General features: G+C 44.0%; 1 protein-coding gene across 1 annotated transcript; it reads left to right on the plus strand.

Moving 5' to 3' along the window:
* The first annotated feature begins 5,824 nt into the window (after window positions 1–5,824).
* Window positions 5,825–12,439, plus strand: LOC121850585 (zinc finger protein 532-like). The gene is made up of 3 exons (XM_042343053.1): window positions 5,825–5,934; window positions 10,954–11,089; window positions 11,524–12,439. The coding sequence occupies exons 1-3, from the start codon at window positions 5,825–5,827 to the stop codon at window positions 12,031–12,033; spliced, it is 756 nt and encodes a 251-aa protein (XP_042198987.1). The 3' UTR covers window positions 12,034–12,439.
* The last annotated feature ends 4,842 nt before the right edge of the window (window positions 12,440–17,281 follow it).

The following is a 17,281-nucleotide window of genomic DNA, read 5'->3' on the forward strand; positions in this document are numbered from 1 at the left end:
AAGCAGACAAAAAATAACTTAGCCAGGGCTCTCGATGATTATTATTCAGCGTGAGTCTTGTTGGAAAAGGCCCTTATGAGCAGTGGAGAGCAGGACATAATTGGACTTCTCTGTTGGCCAAGATTTAGGATGTGTGTCTCCCCCCCCACTCCACACGTTCACATTAAATGGCAGAGCTCACAGTCTGAGCTCATGCAAGATTAGCAGGAGGTAGTGAATGGTGCCAGATACCCCACTGAATGTAACTTTGCAATCCTGTAGCTCAGTGGTTAGAACACTCGCCTCGCAAGTGAGAGACCTGGGTTCGATTCCCAGCAGGGTGAAATGTTGGGCAAGTTTCCTTACTCCACATATCTCTGTTTACCTAGCAGTAAGTAGGAACACGGTTGTTAGTCGATTGGTGGATCACTTTTCCAGGGATAATAATTCTTTCAAACATAATAATGTTTATAAGTGATAATAATAATGGTCACTCATTCTATGGGTTTGTGGGACACTGCTGTGCGCAATTAGCTGCTGCTTTTCGCACACAATAGAATCACTACAATTTATTATGTGAAGCGCTTTGAGACGGGTCAAAGATGTGATAAGGCGCTATATCAAATGAAAGGATTATTATTTAACTAGAAAGGAAGGGGAGCAAATGGTGACAATATTGACTGCACAGGACACAGATTTTGTAGGCTTAACCTCTTTGAAGAGAACACAGGGGTAAACGGTAAATAAGAACGAAATTGGCACAAGAAGGAAGCTATTGTGTGAATGGAAAATTCAAAAGTGATTTGATTTCCTTTTAAAAATAATAGTTTAGCACTGCTGAAACCTGCAAACCAGGCTAGATGCGAGCATCAAGAGGGGCTTGCCACGCGCAGGTAATGAAACGCCATCATTTTCCATAGAAACGCCCGTTTGTGTTTAATACAAGAAGATTAAAGGCAGGGAGAGAGTTACACAGTAAGAGATCCCGTTACTGATTTCTTTTCCTGGCTGGATAGCACGTCAAATGTAATCTGAAGATTTTCCAACTCCCAAACGGCTCTTTACTTGTACACAACCTAAAGTACTGTATTAAGAGGCTGGACGGATAGACTGGCAATCATTTTAATGATCTGGATGACATTTCTATCAAACTAATCCTGCTTCTCAAGGTCCTAGTTTGCATTATTTTCCAACATGAGGTTTAACGTGAGGACAGAGCACAAAACACACACTCATTTTATTCGCATCACTCTGTGTGGATACGAACTACAAGACAAATGGACATTATTCCATCTTTGACAGGCTCCGGCCTTCTGCATGTCCCTCGTGCCCTCTGTTCTACCATTGGTGGCCACGCTTTCAGACACTACACTCCGAAACTCTAGAACGCTCTTCCTCTATCCCTCTGCCTTGCCCCTTCCTTCTCCATCTTCATGTTGTTTCTGAAGGTCAACCCTCCCCCTCCCCCCAGCTCAGCGTCGTACTCCACCACTGTCAAGCACTCTGAGATGCTACCCTCCGTGAGGGGCGCTGTGTAAATGCAAGTTGTTGTTATTGATCTCCAAAGTTTGCCCTCCCGGACCACACCAACAGCTCCTAATGGCATCACATCTTGAGGCTTTCAGACCTTTGTGTGGATCTTGCTTTAACTGCAGGTTTGATGGTGGATTGAAACTGAGAATATGAACCAAGAAGCCAGAATGCCTAATTACAATGATTCCAATTAGTGTCCCTACCACACAGGCCATCAGGTTAGGTCAGTTAGTCAGCACCAGTTCCAATGAATGGTTGAGACTGTATTGAAGTGAACATTCTTTTTTTGTTGTACAAAAATCGAATGACAAAAAGCTTTGATTTTGCTGAATAAACAGCGATTAAGCAACAAGAACAACTTGGGTTTATATAGCACCCTTCACCCAGGGTAGCGTCTCAGAGCACAGTGTCCACTTTGTCTGTGCTCCTCACAACAACCCCGTGTAAATGGGAGTTCCTTCCATTCCCTCCTCCCCGATCGGCTGCTCTGTGTCAGGCAACAACCATCCAGCGATAGAATAATAACCGAACAAGCCTTGAGGGACAACCATAGAAATGGTCTCAGGCACTGTACTTTAGAAGATCGTTTTCTTTAATTGTTAAAAAACAGATTCAGATTTAAGACTGAATTTAAGAATTTTCCACAATTCTACACAATCTTTTCAATATTAAACCAAAACTTATAATAATAATCCTTGCATTTGATACAGTGCCTTATCACGTCGATGAGACGTCTCAAAGCGCTTCACAGAATATACTGTAAAGTGGTTTGAATGTGTATTTTGTGGGCGAAATGCAGCAGCCAATTGCGCACAGCAGCTTCCCACAAACAATTGGGGAATGAGGGACCAAATATTTTTTGGGGGAGGGATTATTACTCCAGGAAAGCAATCTGCCAATCCAGTAACAACTGGGTTCCCACAAAAACAAGGAGGCCATTCAGCCCCTTGAGCCTGTTCCACCATTCTATAATTCATAGCTGATCTGTACCTCAACTCTAATTACCCGCCCTTGCCCCATATCCCTTGATACCCTGACCTAACAAATATCTATCCACCTCAGTCATGACAATGTGAATGGATCCAGCCATAATCCACAGCATTTTGGGGGAGAGAGTTCAAGATTTCCATAGCCCTTTAAGACCCAGATCCCTATCGATTACCATTGGGAGCTCACAACAGACAACAGACCACAGGTAATGACAATTATACATTGTCAATTCAATACTTTTTCATGTGTGTTTCATAGTGTTTAATCAACCAGTTGTGTAAGTCAGACATGTGAAAGCAGCACAACTTCAGATTGATTTACTTCTCTCATAGGCTGCCTTTTGTTGATTTTTATTATTAGAACCACAGTTAATTAACCTTATCTAACCTTGCTGGGGCGGGGAGGGGAGAGAGTGAGGTGTCTGGAGCTGAGCTGGCTCGGTAACACTGGCAAAGGGGTAAGTGGGGCTGAGTCACTTGTCTGAGGTGGGCTCAGTGAGCCAGTCCCTGAGCCAGGCAGCTCCGCTGTACTGCAGGCCACTGCTGATTAAGCAGCTTGTCTGGCTCATCAGTGGGATGTGGAGGAGTAAACACGTCGTCAAGAGACTAGTCTTCCCACTCAAGTTAAGCTAATTAACATGTGGTTCAAATAAGAGTCAACAACAACTTTTCATAGTAAGGCACCGACTGCCACCTAATGTGCTTTTACACACACACACCACACCCACATACACACACACACCACACACACACACACCCCACTCCCCTCCACACACACACACACACACAGATAAGGGTGGTTCCAGGGTGTGAGTTCAGCCTTACAGTTTCTTCTCAAGGCTCAGAAATCCTGTTCTTCCAGTTTACACCTCAATTATAGTGTTTGGTGGTAAATCCTAATTCTTTTTATTCTATAGCCACACACTGCAAATCCTCACCGTTTTGTTCGAGCGTTCCCTGTGCAAGACAAAACCCTAATGAGTAAGGGGTCCTCACTGGATAAATAGCAGCTTATTGATGCCTCTTAACCGGTTAAATTTACCAGCACTTTGGGAGTCCCTAATGTTTTGACATCTGCCTTCTTCTCCCAAGTCTCCAATCAGGCTGGTTGTTCCTCTCTCTCTCTCCCCCTCCCCCTCTCTCTCGCTCGCCTCCCACTCACTCCCCCCCCCCCCCCCTCCCCCAAGGAAATTGTGCACTGCAGAGCGAGTGAACAGAAACACTGTGTCTGTGAGTTCTCAGCAGCTGGAACTGGAGCCTGAAGCACAGCAGAACATTTCCGCTTTTCTCAGGCTCCCAATTCACCATCCACCCCCCCAACCGCCCCCAACTGCCCTGGCCCCGGACAAAATAACTAACTGTAGCTTCTCAGAAGGGAATGTGTCGGTGCTTTACAATCTGCCCGAAGGTCCTGTTTGAAAAGTTGTAAAGAATAAGTTGAAGATGAAAGCTTTGCTGGTTGAGGGTAGGGCCTCGCTGTCTCCCAGTGAATTGTTTGATTGATGATTGCTCCATAGTTGGCAGCAGTTTCTCTCGCTTTAAGAACTGCTGGGCTTTCTGGCTTCGGTCTGTGAGTCAGTCCTCGCGGTTCTGCCTCAGTGGCCTCAGCCTTAGCGGATCTGTCATGGAGCCTTGTAGCTTAGTGGTTAGAGCACTCGCTTCCAAACGAGAGACCTGGGTTCGATTCCCAGGCGGGGTGAAGGGTTGGGCAAGTTTAGTCGCTCAATCCACACCTGTTTGTGGGACGCTGTTGGCACAATTGGCTGCTGCGTTTTGCCCACAAAATATACAGTCGCCCCACTTTACGGAATATTCTGTGAAGCGCTTTGAGACGTCTCGAAGACGTGATAAGGCACTGTATATTTTGTGGGTGAAGCACTCTGAGACGCTGCCTTGTGTGGAGTGCGTTATATAAGTGCAAGTTATTGTATCAAATGCAAGGATTATTGTTATTTTTATGATTATTATAAAGCACCTGTTGGAAACATGCTGGAGATTTGTCGACATCTGAAACAATTAAAGTGACCTGAGTTAATAATAATAATCCTTGCATTTGATATAGCGCTTTTCACGTCGGGAGGACGTCCCAAAGCGCTTCACAGAACACACTGTAAAGTGAATTGACTGTATATTTGTGGGCGAACACGGCAGCCAATTGCGCACAGCATGTCCCACAAACAGTCGTAGATTGAAAATGACCAATTTATTATTGTTTTTTTTGGAGGGATTATTATTAGGCTCTGTGTGGAGTAAGGAAACTTGCCCGAGGTTTCACCCTCTGCCTGGAATTGAACTCAGGTCTCTCACTTGCAAAGCGAATGCTCTAACCACTGAGCTACGGGACTCCACTGTTGTGGTGACTTGGCTCCCGGTGGTGACAGTTACTGTATAACATGGGGCTGCCTCGTGGTGGGATCGCCTCAGCAATCCCTGGGGAGTGGTGTTGAGCCGCTCAGATGTAAAGCTCATCTCAACGCAATGCAAATCCAACCAGGAGCTTGGCATTGGTGAGGTTCTGGGAATCCAGAGATATTCAAAGAGATATTCAATTAACCTCTAGCCTGTGGTGTCACTCCATTGTCTTCATCGCTGGCAGCCGTGATGGATTTGCATAGATATCAGCTCCGGCCACTCTCCACTCAACGCTGCCGCTCAAACATTTGATCTGAATTCAAATAGTTTCCTTGGCCACACAAGAATGTATCAAAGCGAATTTTTATCGCACAGGTTTATTTATTTGGTTTAAGTTAGTTGCATAAGATGGCAATTTCAACCAGTTGAAACATAAATGTTTCAATTAGTTGGAACCTGGGCTGGAGTCCTGTAGCTCAATGGTTACAGCACTCGCATCACAAGTGAGAGGACCTGGGTTCGATTCCCAGCTCAGGGCGAAATGTTTGGCAGGTTTCTTTGCATGCCTCTGTTTACCTAGTAGTTAAATAGGAACCCGGTTGTTAATTGATTAGTAGATAATAACCAGGGATAATAATCCCTCCAAAAAAAATAATAATATTAATATGGTCACTCAATCCACAACTGTTTGTGGGACGCTGCTGTGTGCAATTGGCTGCTGTGTTTCACCCCAAAATATACAGTCAATTCACTTTACAGTATATTCTGTGAAGTACTTTGAGACGTCTCAAAGATGTGATAAGACATGATAAGGCACTATATCAAATGCAAAGATATAACAATTATAACATTGTATTTATCTTTCCCAAATTTTTTTTGTTCTCTCCTTTTCTGGAGGCAGTGGTTAGAGGAATCTGTTTCCACCACCAGATCAGACAATAATTATTTTATTCTCTCTCTCTCTCCAGTCAATGAAGAGATATCCCTGCCGGCAGTGTGATCGTTCGTTCAACACCTCCCACAGCCTTCGACGACACATCCGTACCAACCATAACAGCTTTAAGAGAACCTACACCTGCTGGTAAGCATTGAGACTGGCCCATTCGATGAGAAAGCCATTGGGAGCCAAACACAAGAAACCCTTCGACCACCTCCCCCCCCCCCATCTTAAATCAAAGTAATTTTGACAAGTTGCACAATTGAATTAAAAAACATCTGGTTGTGTGACCTGGAGGTGGATATTTTCTTAGTTACCTGTTGATGCTTGGGTCATACGTAGGTGTAATGCTTAGTTTGAATTACTCAACTATTGTTTATATTGTGTGTCAGCCTGGCTCAGTTAGTAGCACTCTCATTTCTGAGACAGAAGGTTGTGGGTTCAAGCTTCACAATGGGATTTTGAACTCAACAACAACAACAAAATTACATTTATAGAGCGCCTTTCACATCGGGAGGACGACCCAAGGCGCTGGACAGTCAGGGGTCAGGACCTGAGCATGGGGGAGGGTAGGTGTGAGGGAAGGCAGAGAGGTTGGTGGGCGACTGAAGGTACGATCAAAGAGGAGGGTCTTGAGACCGGCCTTGAAGGAGGCAAGGGAGGAAGCGAGGCGAAGGGAAACTCACAAAGTCACAAAGTTTAAGCTAACACTTCAGTGCAGTGCTGGGGATAGCGCTGCATTGTCAGAGGCGCCGTCCTTCAGATGAGACATTAAACTGAGATCCTACCTGCCAACTCAGGTGGATATTAAAGAAGTAAAAAGCGCTATAATAATAATAATAATCCTTGCATTTTTTAAAAGAGGTGGCTACTGAGATAGTGGATGGCTTGTCTTTGATCTTCCAAAATTCTCTGGATTCTGGAACGGTTCCCATTGATTGGAAGATCGCAAACGTAACACCACCATTTAAGAAGGGTGGGAGAGAAAAGATGGGGAACTATAGACCAGTTAGTCTGACATCAGTAGTAGGGAAAATTATTGAGTCCTTAATTAAAGATGTCGTTATGGGATTCCTGGAAGACCATAACAAGATTAGGCAGTCAACATGGCTTTACAAAAGGGAAGTCATGCTTCACTAATCTTTTAGAGTTTTTTGAAGATGTATCTGCAGGTTAGAGAGGGGGAACCAGTAGATGTAGTATATTTAGATTTTAAAAGGCATTTGACAAAGTGCCACACAAAAGGCTATTGCACAAGGTTAAGGCCCACGGGATTAATGGGAACATATTAGCATGGATTGAAGAGTGGCAACGGGTAGAAAACAGAGAATAGGGATAAATGGGTCATTCTCGAATTGGCAGGAGATGTGACTAGTGGAGTGCCACAAGGATCAGTGCTTGGGCCTCAGCTATTTACAATTTACATCAATGATCCCGCCGAGGACATTGAATGTAACATATCTAAATTCGCGGATGACACTAAACTACGTGGGAGAGTAAGCTCTGAGGATGATGCAAAAAAATTGCAACGGGATATAGATGGCGAGGGGAGTGGGCGAGAAGGTGGCAGATGGAATTTAATGTGTGAAGTTATTCACCGAGGTAGAAAAAATAGAAAAACAGATTATTTTCTAGAGGGGGAAAGATTTGTTAGTGTTCAGAGGGTTTGGGTGTCCTTGTACACCAGTCTCAAAAGGTTAGTTTGCAGGTGCAGCAGCAACTAAGAAGGCGACCGGCATGTTAGCGTTCATTGCAAAAGGTTTAGAATATAAGAGTAGGGAAGTCTTGCTGCAACTGTATAGGGCTTTGGTGAGACCGCACCGAGAGTATTGTGTGCAGTTTTGGTCCTTATTTAAAAAAGGACATACTTGCCCTCGAGGGGGTGCAGCGTAGATTCACTCGGTTAGTTCCTGGGATGAGGGGACTGACCTATGAGGATAGGCTGAATAAACCAGGGCTGTATTCTCTAGAGTACAGAAGAATTAGAGGGGATTTTATTGAAACATATAAGATTCTTAAAGGGCTGATAAAGTAGTCACTGAGGGTCTTTTTCCCCCGGTATGAGAATCCATAACCAGGGGTCACAGTCTTAAAATTAAGGGTCAGCCTTTTAGGACAGAGTTGAGGAAACATTTCTTCACTCAGAGGGTAGTGAGTGAATTCACTCCCCCAGAAGGCTGTAGATGCTCAGTCTTCAAGGCTGAGACTGATAGATTTTTTAAAATATTGGGGGATATGGGGATATCCCCATTAGAGTTAGGTCTGAAAATCAGCCATTATCTTATTGAATGGCGGGCCAGCTCGAGGGGCCGAATGGTCTACTCTTGCTCCTAATTCTTATGTTCTTATGTTCATTTGATATAGCGCTTTTCATGTCTGAAATGGTGTTGGAAGCAGATTCGATAATCACTTTCAAAAGGGAATTGGATTAAAAAGGAAAAGTGTGCAGGACTACGGGGAAAGAGCGAGGGGGGAGTGAGACTAGTTGGTAGCTCTTCCAAAGAGCCGGCAAAGGCACGATGGGCCAAATGGCCTCCTTCTGTGCTGTAAGGTTCTATCATTCTATTCTATGAAATACGCTGATGAATATTGACCAGAGCCCTTGGTAAAATGTTCACTGGAGCCTGCATTTTAGTGCAACCCACAGAATTTTGGAGTGCGAACTATACATTACAACTTGCAATTCAGGAAGATGATTCTTATTAAACTTGGAACATTCTGCATTGGAACCAGGTGCAAGCAGCTGTTTACCCAGTGGCCTGAAATGTCTATTGAGGGGGTGTTATGGAAAGTGTTAGGAAAGTCAACATTACGAAAAGTGAACATTTTACTCTGTGAGATGGCTTATTTTAATGTTCATTTGTTTTTCGACAGTTTCCTAAAATGTTATAATAATAATAATCCTTCATTTGATATAGTGCTTTATCACATCTTCTAGACGCCACGAAGAGCTTCACAGAATATACTGTAAAGTAAATTTATATTAAAAAATTATATAACAAATAAATATGTATAAAGTAAAGTTATATGATAAAAGAGTTCTGCAGGAAATCGCAGAGCCGGGTTGTGCTGGGTGTGAAATGGCCTGTGCTCGCTGATACCAGCAGGGGTGCTTCCATGGTATTCCGTTAGTCAGTGCCAAATAAAACAGAATTTGCAAAGATTCACAAAAATAACACATGTACAAGCCCTGGGTTCAACCAGTTTGCATTTTTGCACATGGTACGTCATGCGTTGACATCTCACATATGTGCACTCAGTGTGTTGGCTGGATTGTACATGCCTGGGCTGTGTTGGGGGTGGGGGGAGGGGGTGGGGGAGAGAGTAGATCGCTAGTCCTTCTCCCTGGGGAGAGGGGAACTGGGCAGTTTAATGGTCGGCAACAGGTGCGGTAGAAATCAGCCTTAAAACTCAGCTCTGCCCATTTATTGAAAGTAAACTGAAAGCCACATATCTTTTTTTACACAGTTTGAGTGCATGTTTTTTCAGTGCATTGGGTAATGCTCCACATAGCGTGAGCTCCATCTGGTCTGCAGGCAGTCTGTGCGTGGGTGGTGTGTTCATTATTTATTTGTTTTAGACTGTGTTGGTTTGAGGGACCTCAGACGTGCGTACTTATAGATGTGGAGGCTTTTCCTGGTAATCCACAGCTGCTGAACCTGATATCAGCCTGGCTCAGTTGGTAGCACTATATATATGACCTCTGTATAATAATGTGCCCACACAATCCTTTCTCATTCACCTCATTCATCTCATTCACACCATCCCGGGTTCAATTCCTGGACAGGACGAAACCTTAGGCAAGTTTTCTTACTCCAGAAGCCCTGTTTACCAGCTGTAAGTAGGAACGCGGTTGTTAGTTGTTAATTTTCCGGGGGTAATAATCCCTTAAAACAAAAATGTAAAAAATGGTCACTCAATCTACAACTGTTGTGGGACACTGCAGTGCGCAAATGGCTGCCGTGTTTCGCCCACAAAATATGCAGTCAGTTCACTATGTATCTTGAGAAGCGCCTTGAGAAACCTCGAAGGCGTGAAAAGGTGCTATATCTAATAATAATAATAATAATAATAATCCTTGCATTTGATATAGCGCTTTTCAGGTCGGGAGGACGTCCCAAAGCGCTTCACAGAACACACTGTAAAGTGAATTGACTGTAAATGCAAGGATCATTATTTTATTATTATCTCTTGAACATTCTCCTGCCTGGAAGAAGCAACCATAGTATCAGTTGGTTCCTGCGGGAAATTGATCTTCTGTAGGTTAGCCTGGCTCAGTCGGTAGCACTCTTGCCTCTGGGTCAGAAGGTTTGGGTTCAAGCCGTACATTAATTAGTACTTTGAGCTCACAGCCCAGGCTGACACTACAGTGGTGAGAGGCGCCATCTTCAGGTGGGACATCTGCCTGTTCAGATGGTCGTTAAAGGTCCTGTGACACGAAGTGAAAAGAGAAGGGAGTTTCTCCCAGCTTCCTGACCAGCAACCCTCCAGCTAAATTTGTCTTAATAACTTCATGGCTGTCTGTGGGATACTGCTGTGCACCAATTGGCTGCCACTTTTGCCTACAAATACACAGTCACTGCACTTGATAACAATTTGCTGTGAAACGCCTGTGATGTTCTGAGGTTAGACCAGTCTGTATTAAATGACAGGATTATTTGTGCATCTGAGTGAAGCTGCCATGTGTGAGTTGGAGTGACCTGTGGGGGTGTGGGAGGGAGGGAATTAACTTCCAGCAGATAATTGAGTTTATGTCACAGGGGCTCTTTACAGAAATTACACAGTTCAAGCGTTTTGATAGAGTAGATCGGGGGAAACTGTTTCCTCTGGCCGGTGGGTCAGTAACCGGGGACATAGATTCAAGATAATTGGAAAAAGAACCAGAGGCGAGGGAAGGAAAACATTTTTTACTCAGAGAATGGTCACTATCTGGAATGCGCTGCCTGAAAGGGTGGAGACAGATTCAATACCAGCTTTCAAAATGGAATTGGATAGGAACTTGAAAAGGAAAAAATTGCAAGGATTTGGGGAAAGAGCGGAGGAGTGGGACTGATTGGGTCGCTCTTCCAAAGAGCCGGTACAGGCACGATGGGCCGAATGGCCTCCTTCTTTGCGGTAATATTCTATGATTAGTGGCACTGACTTTTCTGGGATTATTTTCAGGTACTGCACGGATGAAAAGCACTTTTTCGCCAAGCGTTTCCTGCTGGAGAAACACATCAACTTAATGCACGGCATCAGGAACCCAGACTTCAGCCAGATGCCCAAAGCTGTTGCCATAGGCGGAGACTCAACAGAGGTAAGCACCTTCCTCTTTGACTGGGTCTTCCGTCATCATTCCTCAACAATCCGCCTTAGCTCCCACCTCTTGATTCCTAGCTCAGCTGCAAAACTTTGACTGCCCAGCACCTTGGAACATCCTCTTTTTTTTGTTAGATCAGGGTATCAAATTATATGGGGAAAAGGTGGGTAATTGGAGTTGAGGTACAGAGCAGCCATGATCTTATAGAATGGCGGAATAGACTCGAGAGGCTGAATGGCCTGTTTTAGTGTTTCAGGTGCCTTTGAAATGTTTTGGCTTCTGCTTTTACCAGCAGGGTTTGGTGTAGTGTTTCATGCCTTTACACCCACCGTGTTTAACAAAACAATTCTGCTAATTATTTACCTTTATTTTCTCGATGACCTTATTTGAGTGATTCCGGCAGCTGATTGCCTTCTCTTTCTTGCCTGCAGAGTTTAACCGTCAAACGGGTGCCAATCGAGTCTGAGGGGGACGAGCCAGCCAGCTCTGACTGTGAGGCCACGACTCCCAAGAAGCTGAAGGTCGCTGTGTCTAAGCAGCACAGATGCTCCAAATGTGGCTACGAAACCGAGGACAACGCAACCTTCCTGGGGCACATAGCTCAGCACAAGACAGACGGCAGCACCTTTCAGTGTCCGCAGTGCGGCCTGTGCTACACCTCGGCCCTCTCCCTCAACAGGCATCTATATATCGTCCACAAAATCAAGGAGACGGAGGAGAAGCCGGAACCCGATTTGGTGAATGAAAACGGGCAGGAAGAACACAATGGGCAGCCCAACACTACAGAGGAGGACGACAAGGAGGAGGAGGAGGTGGGCTCTGGGCTGCAGTGTCGAGTCTGCAAAGGAGAATTTGACACTGAGACAGCATTGAGCGCTCACGTGCGGACTCACGGGATGCGGTTTATAATGTCCCAGCAGAACGGAGGAGCGGAGCAATGACTGCAGCACGCGGAGTAGAAGAGAATCTTTTTAATCCTCCTTCATCCCCGAGTGGCTGCGCGGAGCCCCGGGAGGCTGCCGGCCTTCATGGAGTCATAAGACGGTAACTTTATTTTTAAGCAACAAGTGGTACTCGTTGAAAATCAGTGGCCGAGGCACTCACTCTCCCAGCCCTCGAATCACCACCAGAGCAAAGCCAGTGCAGGATCAAACCCTCCTGTATGTTTTGTTAAACGAAAGGAACTGTCCTTGTGTCAAAGCTGTTAAGTATTGGTTTGGGACAACCCAATGCACAGGGAAAGCAAACCAGGCGACACTTCCTGGGTCTTCCCGTCTGAACAAGGTTTGTAATGAGTTACTCTGAGGTCCCAGTGACCCACAGTCTCTCACTGTGAGCTCGCCAACCGGCTTCCAGGTCCCCTCAGCCACACGTTTAACTTGAGGGCTTTTGTGGAGTCCTGTAGCTCAGTGTTTAGAGCACTCGCCTCACAAACTGAGAGGAACTGGGTTTGATTCCTGGGTAAGACAAATTTCCTTACTCCACACCCCACTGTTTACCTATCAATAAGTAGTGACCTGGTTGTTAGTCGATTGGTGTATCGCTTTTCCAGGGATAATAATCCCTTCAAAATAAATAAAAAATAATGTGGTCACTCAATCCACGACTGTTTGTGGGACGCTGCTGGGCACAATTGGCTGCCGCGTTTCGCCCACAAAATTGCAGTCAATCCACTTTACAGTATATTCTGTGAAGCGTTTTGAAAAGTCTCAAAGACATGATAAGGCGCTATATCAAATGCAAGGATTATTATTCTCGCTCAGAGATAGAAACCTGCTCCCTGGGCCTCACTAGATCAGAGTTAGGGATTTGGAGTTTGAGAGTCATGTCTTTTCAGCACATTAAATTATTGAAAGTTATTGTCTGCCTCCATATGCTTTTATCAAGTTGAACATTTAGTGAGGTTTTGCCATTGGCACAATAAGAGTCTGTAAGTTGTTGTCAATTTTGAAAAATCATGCTGCCCCGACATTGCGAGTAGTTTCACAAAGACCCCCAGTGGGTAAAACAGAGCAAACAGCAACTGAAATTCCCATTCAGATTAATTTCAGGGCAATGCTAATAGCACAAAAAAATGAAATGAACCAGAATGATCCATTTGATGATCAGAAAATGAACCTTTCATGATCAACAGTATTTTCATCAGTTATTTGCTTAATGTACAGTAAAGAATTCCTTCCCCTCCCAGTATTCTGTGAAGCGCTTTGAGACATCGTGAGGCAAGGATTATTATTATTATTTTGTTCATTTAGAGCATAAGAGAGAGACAGAGAGAGAATGCATGTGTGCCTGTGTGTTGGGGGAAGCAGCTCGCAGCTTGCTCTACGATCCTCGCTGTCCTTGCTTGCTTGATATTTGATATAGCGCCTTATCACGTCGTCAAGACAGCTCAAAAGTTCTTCACAGAATATACTGTAAAGACCCCCTGTGTGTGAGATCTACACCTTCCCTGTTCGTGACATTGCTTTCGCAATGGCTGGCTCAAACAGCCTTTGGAGGTTCACCATTTCCTCCTCTTATTGTCACCTTTGGTTGTAAATTTTCCTTTCCTCTCCCTGTCTCTCTCTCTCTCTTTCTCTCCCTCATCTGCCCTGGTGACAAGGCAGCCGTGATCTCTGGTCTATCTCTGCTTCCTGACCTTGGCTCTCTCCATTTTACACAGAACTAGATCACTAGTCTAGGGACAAGCAAACTCCCGTCAATTACTGTCAAACCGAGGTGATAATTTATTCCCCTTTTTGTGTCACATTTGTGGAATTCCAGCACTATAAATTCCTGACTATAAATTGCATCAGTTACATGTATGTGATAAAGTCATACACAGAAGTGCAGCTATAATGCACTTCTCCTTTACAAGTCATGTCCTGAAAACAATTGACTCTCCTTTTTTACCTTCCACTGGTGTGTGAGCCCTTCGAGACACCATCCGAGTGAGCGTGGGCGGACTGTTTGACTGCATGGGACCATTTCCCATCCACACCCTGATGCCCTCGTGTGAACTACTACATAGAGAACTGAGTGTCGATGAGACCAGGACCCCTAATTAATACTTTACTGCTGTGTGCAATTGGCTGCCATGTTTCACCCACAAAATATGTCAATTCACTATACAGTATATTCTGTGAAGCGCTTTGAGACGTCTCGAAGACGTGATAAGGCGGTATATCAATTGCAACGATTATTATTATTTTAACCCTTGGCCGTAAGTACTGTCTCCCACTCTGAAATCCATTTGCTTTTTTCTCCTTCTGTCTGGATGTGGTTCCACAGGGTGGGTTGCAATGTGTACCTGCCAGACCGGTCACTACACATGTGCAAACCTTGCTGGTGACTGGAGAGGTATTTGGCTGCGATCGGAATCACAGAGGAGGACAAACCTGGGCACCTTCCCATGAGTTCCCCCTTTGTTTCTCCTCACTCCCCCTGCCCCCTCCATCACTGCCAACTCCATGGATCTTAAAGGTGATTGATTTTATCACCAGGGAATCCGTTGTCAGGAGCTGATGCTGCATGATGTAGTTCAGCACAGCTACCGCTCCTGCCCCCTCCACTCCCCACACGATACACCAAGACAGTGGAGTCCTGTAGCTCAGTGGTTAGAGCACTCGCCTCGCAAGCGAGAGGATCGGGGTCTGATTCCCGGGAAAGACAAAACCTTGGGCAAGTTTCCTCACTCCACACGCCTCTGATTACCAGCAGTAAGTAGGAACCTGATTGGCGGATCCTTTTCCAGGGGAAATAATCCCTTCAAACCAATAAATACATTTTAAAAAATAATAATAATTTAGTCACTTAAATCCACCACTGTTTGTGGGACGCTGCTGTGCCCAATTGGCTGCTGCGTTTCGCCCACAAAGTATACAGTCAATTCACTTTATAGTATATTCTGTGAAGCGTTTTGAGATATCTCAAAGTTGTGATAAGGTGCTACATCAAATGCAAGGATTATTATAAACAAACCATCTACAAGCGTTCAGTCATGACTGACAGAAATTAATTATTACATAGACTACTGACTGGGGCACCATATCTCATTTGCATTAATCACCAAAACGCAAGGAAAAACACTGAAATCATGGAAGAGTAGAATTAAATTGATAGATATTTTAGAAGCACAGATCTAGAAATGACTGCTGTCAGTATTTTTAACATTGCAAACCATAATCAAGGTCTACCTATGGCCAAGGCTACCAAAAATTACGCGTGGTAGCCAAATAATGTTGCCCAAATGACCGTTTTTTTTTAAAAAAAGGAGTCATGCACAATTTCTACCCCTGCCTCTCAAGCAAAGGGTTTTATTAGGATGGTATCATTTTTGTGGTATGAGCTGAATTAAAGATTGTGAGATGTCTGTTTGATCTGTGCAAGGTTTTTGTGTCCATTAGAGATAGAGGTGTGGAGCTGAGCTAGAAAAGCAGTGAAGCTGGCTACTGAATGCAGCCCGTGGGTAGCAGAGCATGTAAGGCAGGTCTCTTACCATGCATTGAGTGAGGATGTGATCAGTTGTGATCGCCCAGCAGTCAAATAGCCGGGGAAGTCCAGTGTGGTATTAGCTCACTTGTTCACCTGCTAAAAGATGTGCATTGGTTTGTCCTTTGGAGTCGCTTTGTTTCCATTTTAATTTCCGGGTGTGTAAAAAAAGAGTTGGTTACAAAGGGCAATGGGCCCCCTACCCTGCTGTCAGTTACTTTAGAACAAAGCCACAGTCTCTTATTAGGAACCTCTGTTGCTTTCCCTCTACCTGCGGATCGCTTTTCCGGGGGTAATAATCCCTTCAAAAAACAATAATAATAATAATTTGGTCACCTAGGCCACGACTGTTTGTGGGTGTGGGACGCTGCAATTGGCTGCCATGTTTCGCCCACAAATATAGAGTCAATTCACTTTACAGTGTATCCTGTGAAGCGCTTTTAGACATCTCGAAGATGCGATAAGGCGCTATATCAAATGCAAGGATTTTTATTATTATTACCCGTCATGTTTCCTTATCTTCATTTGCTCCCATTAAGCAGACAGTGTAGAATGTATTCTCTAAGTGAACCCAAGCCCGTGCCATTGTTCCCAAGGCTTATGGGCAGCTAACGCTGGCCATGAACTGGGGCAAACTCGCACTTCACTCTGCTGCCAGTTGGATGGCACTCAAGTAATTCACAGGAGGACCAAACGGAAGTGTTTGATAAAAGATATGAAACGACAGAACTGGTGTATTTTCCCTACTTAAATGACCACTGTACTGTATCTTACTTAAATTTTATAAGATTGATTTCCTTTTAAGAAAAAAATGTATCTCCCATATTACTCAATTTTATAAATTACTTTGGAGATTTATATTTAATTGTAGTCATATTGACTAAAATATTCCCGTGAACTCTCTATTTAAGTGCTATACTACCTTATGCAGTTGCGTTCACGTGATCGGTGTTATATTATACTTAAAGGTGAACCTCTTCACTTCAAACCTGAGGCAGCACACAGACACACACAACACTCCCTCAGTGACACTTGGTATCTATCGCTCTCCAGCCTGCATTACCTGCTTTGAAATGTTTGTACGTTTAATGTTAAGGTGAAGTTATGAAAATTGAGTTGGAAGATGGGAGCTGGATGAATGGGAGTGAGTTCTGTGTATCAGAGACTGTACATGTTGTTTGGTTTGGAGCCTGGAGTTGACCCTTTAAATGTTTTGATTCTTTTGAGCCAGAATTTCGCTCTTATTATTTACTGATAAACCGTTAAAATAATTTAAAACTATTTATCTTACGGAATTCAGCTCTGTTCACCTCTTTATTCCGATTTTTTTTGATACAACAATATATACAGACATTTGTACTTTTTGATAACTGTGTACAGTAAGTAGTGTTAGAGACAGACGTTTTGCAAGGTAACAGGTGTAGTTTGCTCAGAGTAGATCTACATGTTATCAGGGATTCTCCCCCCTCCCCACACACACAAGCCATCACCTCTATTTAATCTGCATCGGCCTTTGTGCCTTCTTATATGTTTACTTTAAAATATTTCAAATAAAGCAACAGAAAGTGGATTTTTTATCAGTCTCTTGTACCTGTTTGTTACACTCAGTCACATTCTCCGCTACACTGCCTCCTCGTTAATAATACAAAAATATATTTTAATAATAATAAGTTGTGTTTATATTGTGCCTTTCATGTAAGATAAATTGAGATCCCATAG

The sequence above is a fragment of the Callorhinchus milii genome, unplaced genomic scaffold, assembly GCF_018977255.1.
Source record: "Callorhinchus milii isolate IMCB2004 unplaced genomic scaffold, IMCB_Cmil_1.0 Scaffold22, whole genome shotgun sequence".
Taxonomy (NCBI): Eukaryota; Metazoa; Chordata; class Chondrichthyes; order Chimaeriformes; family Callorhinchidae; genus Callorhinchus; species Callorhinchus milii.

Bases quoted from the DNA above. Each gene is read 5' to 3' on its own strand.
- LOC121850585 (XM_042343053.1), top strand. From the start codon at position 5,825: ATGAAGAGATATCCCTGCCGGCAGTGTGATCGTTCGTTCAACACCTCC. The intron at 5,935-10,953 runs GTAAGCATTGAG...GATTATTTTCAG, and splicing joins AAGAGAACCTACACCTGCTG to GTACTGCACGGATGAAAAGC. The intron at 11,090-11,523 runs GTAAGCACCTTC...TCTTGCCTGCAG, and splicing joins TAGGCGGAGACTCAACAGAG to AGTTTAACCGTCAAACGGGT.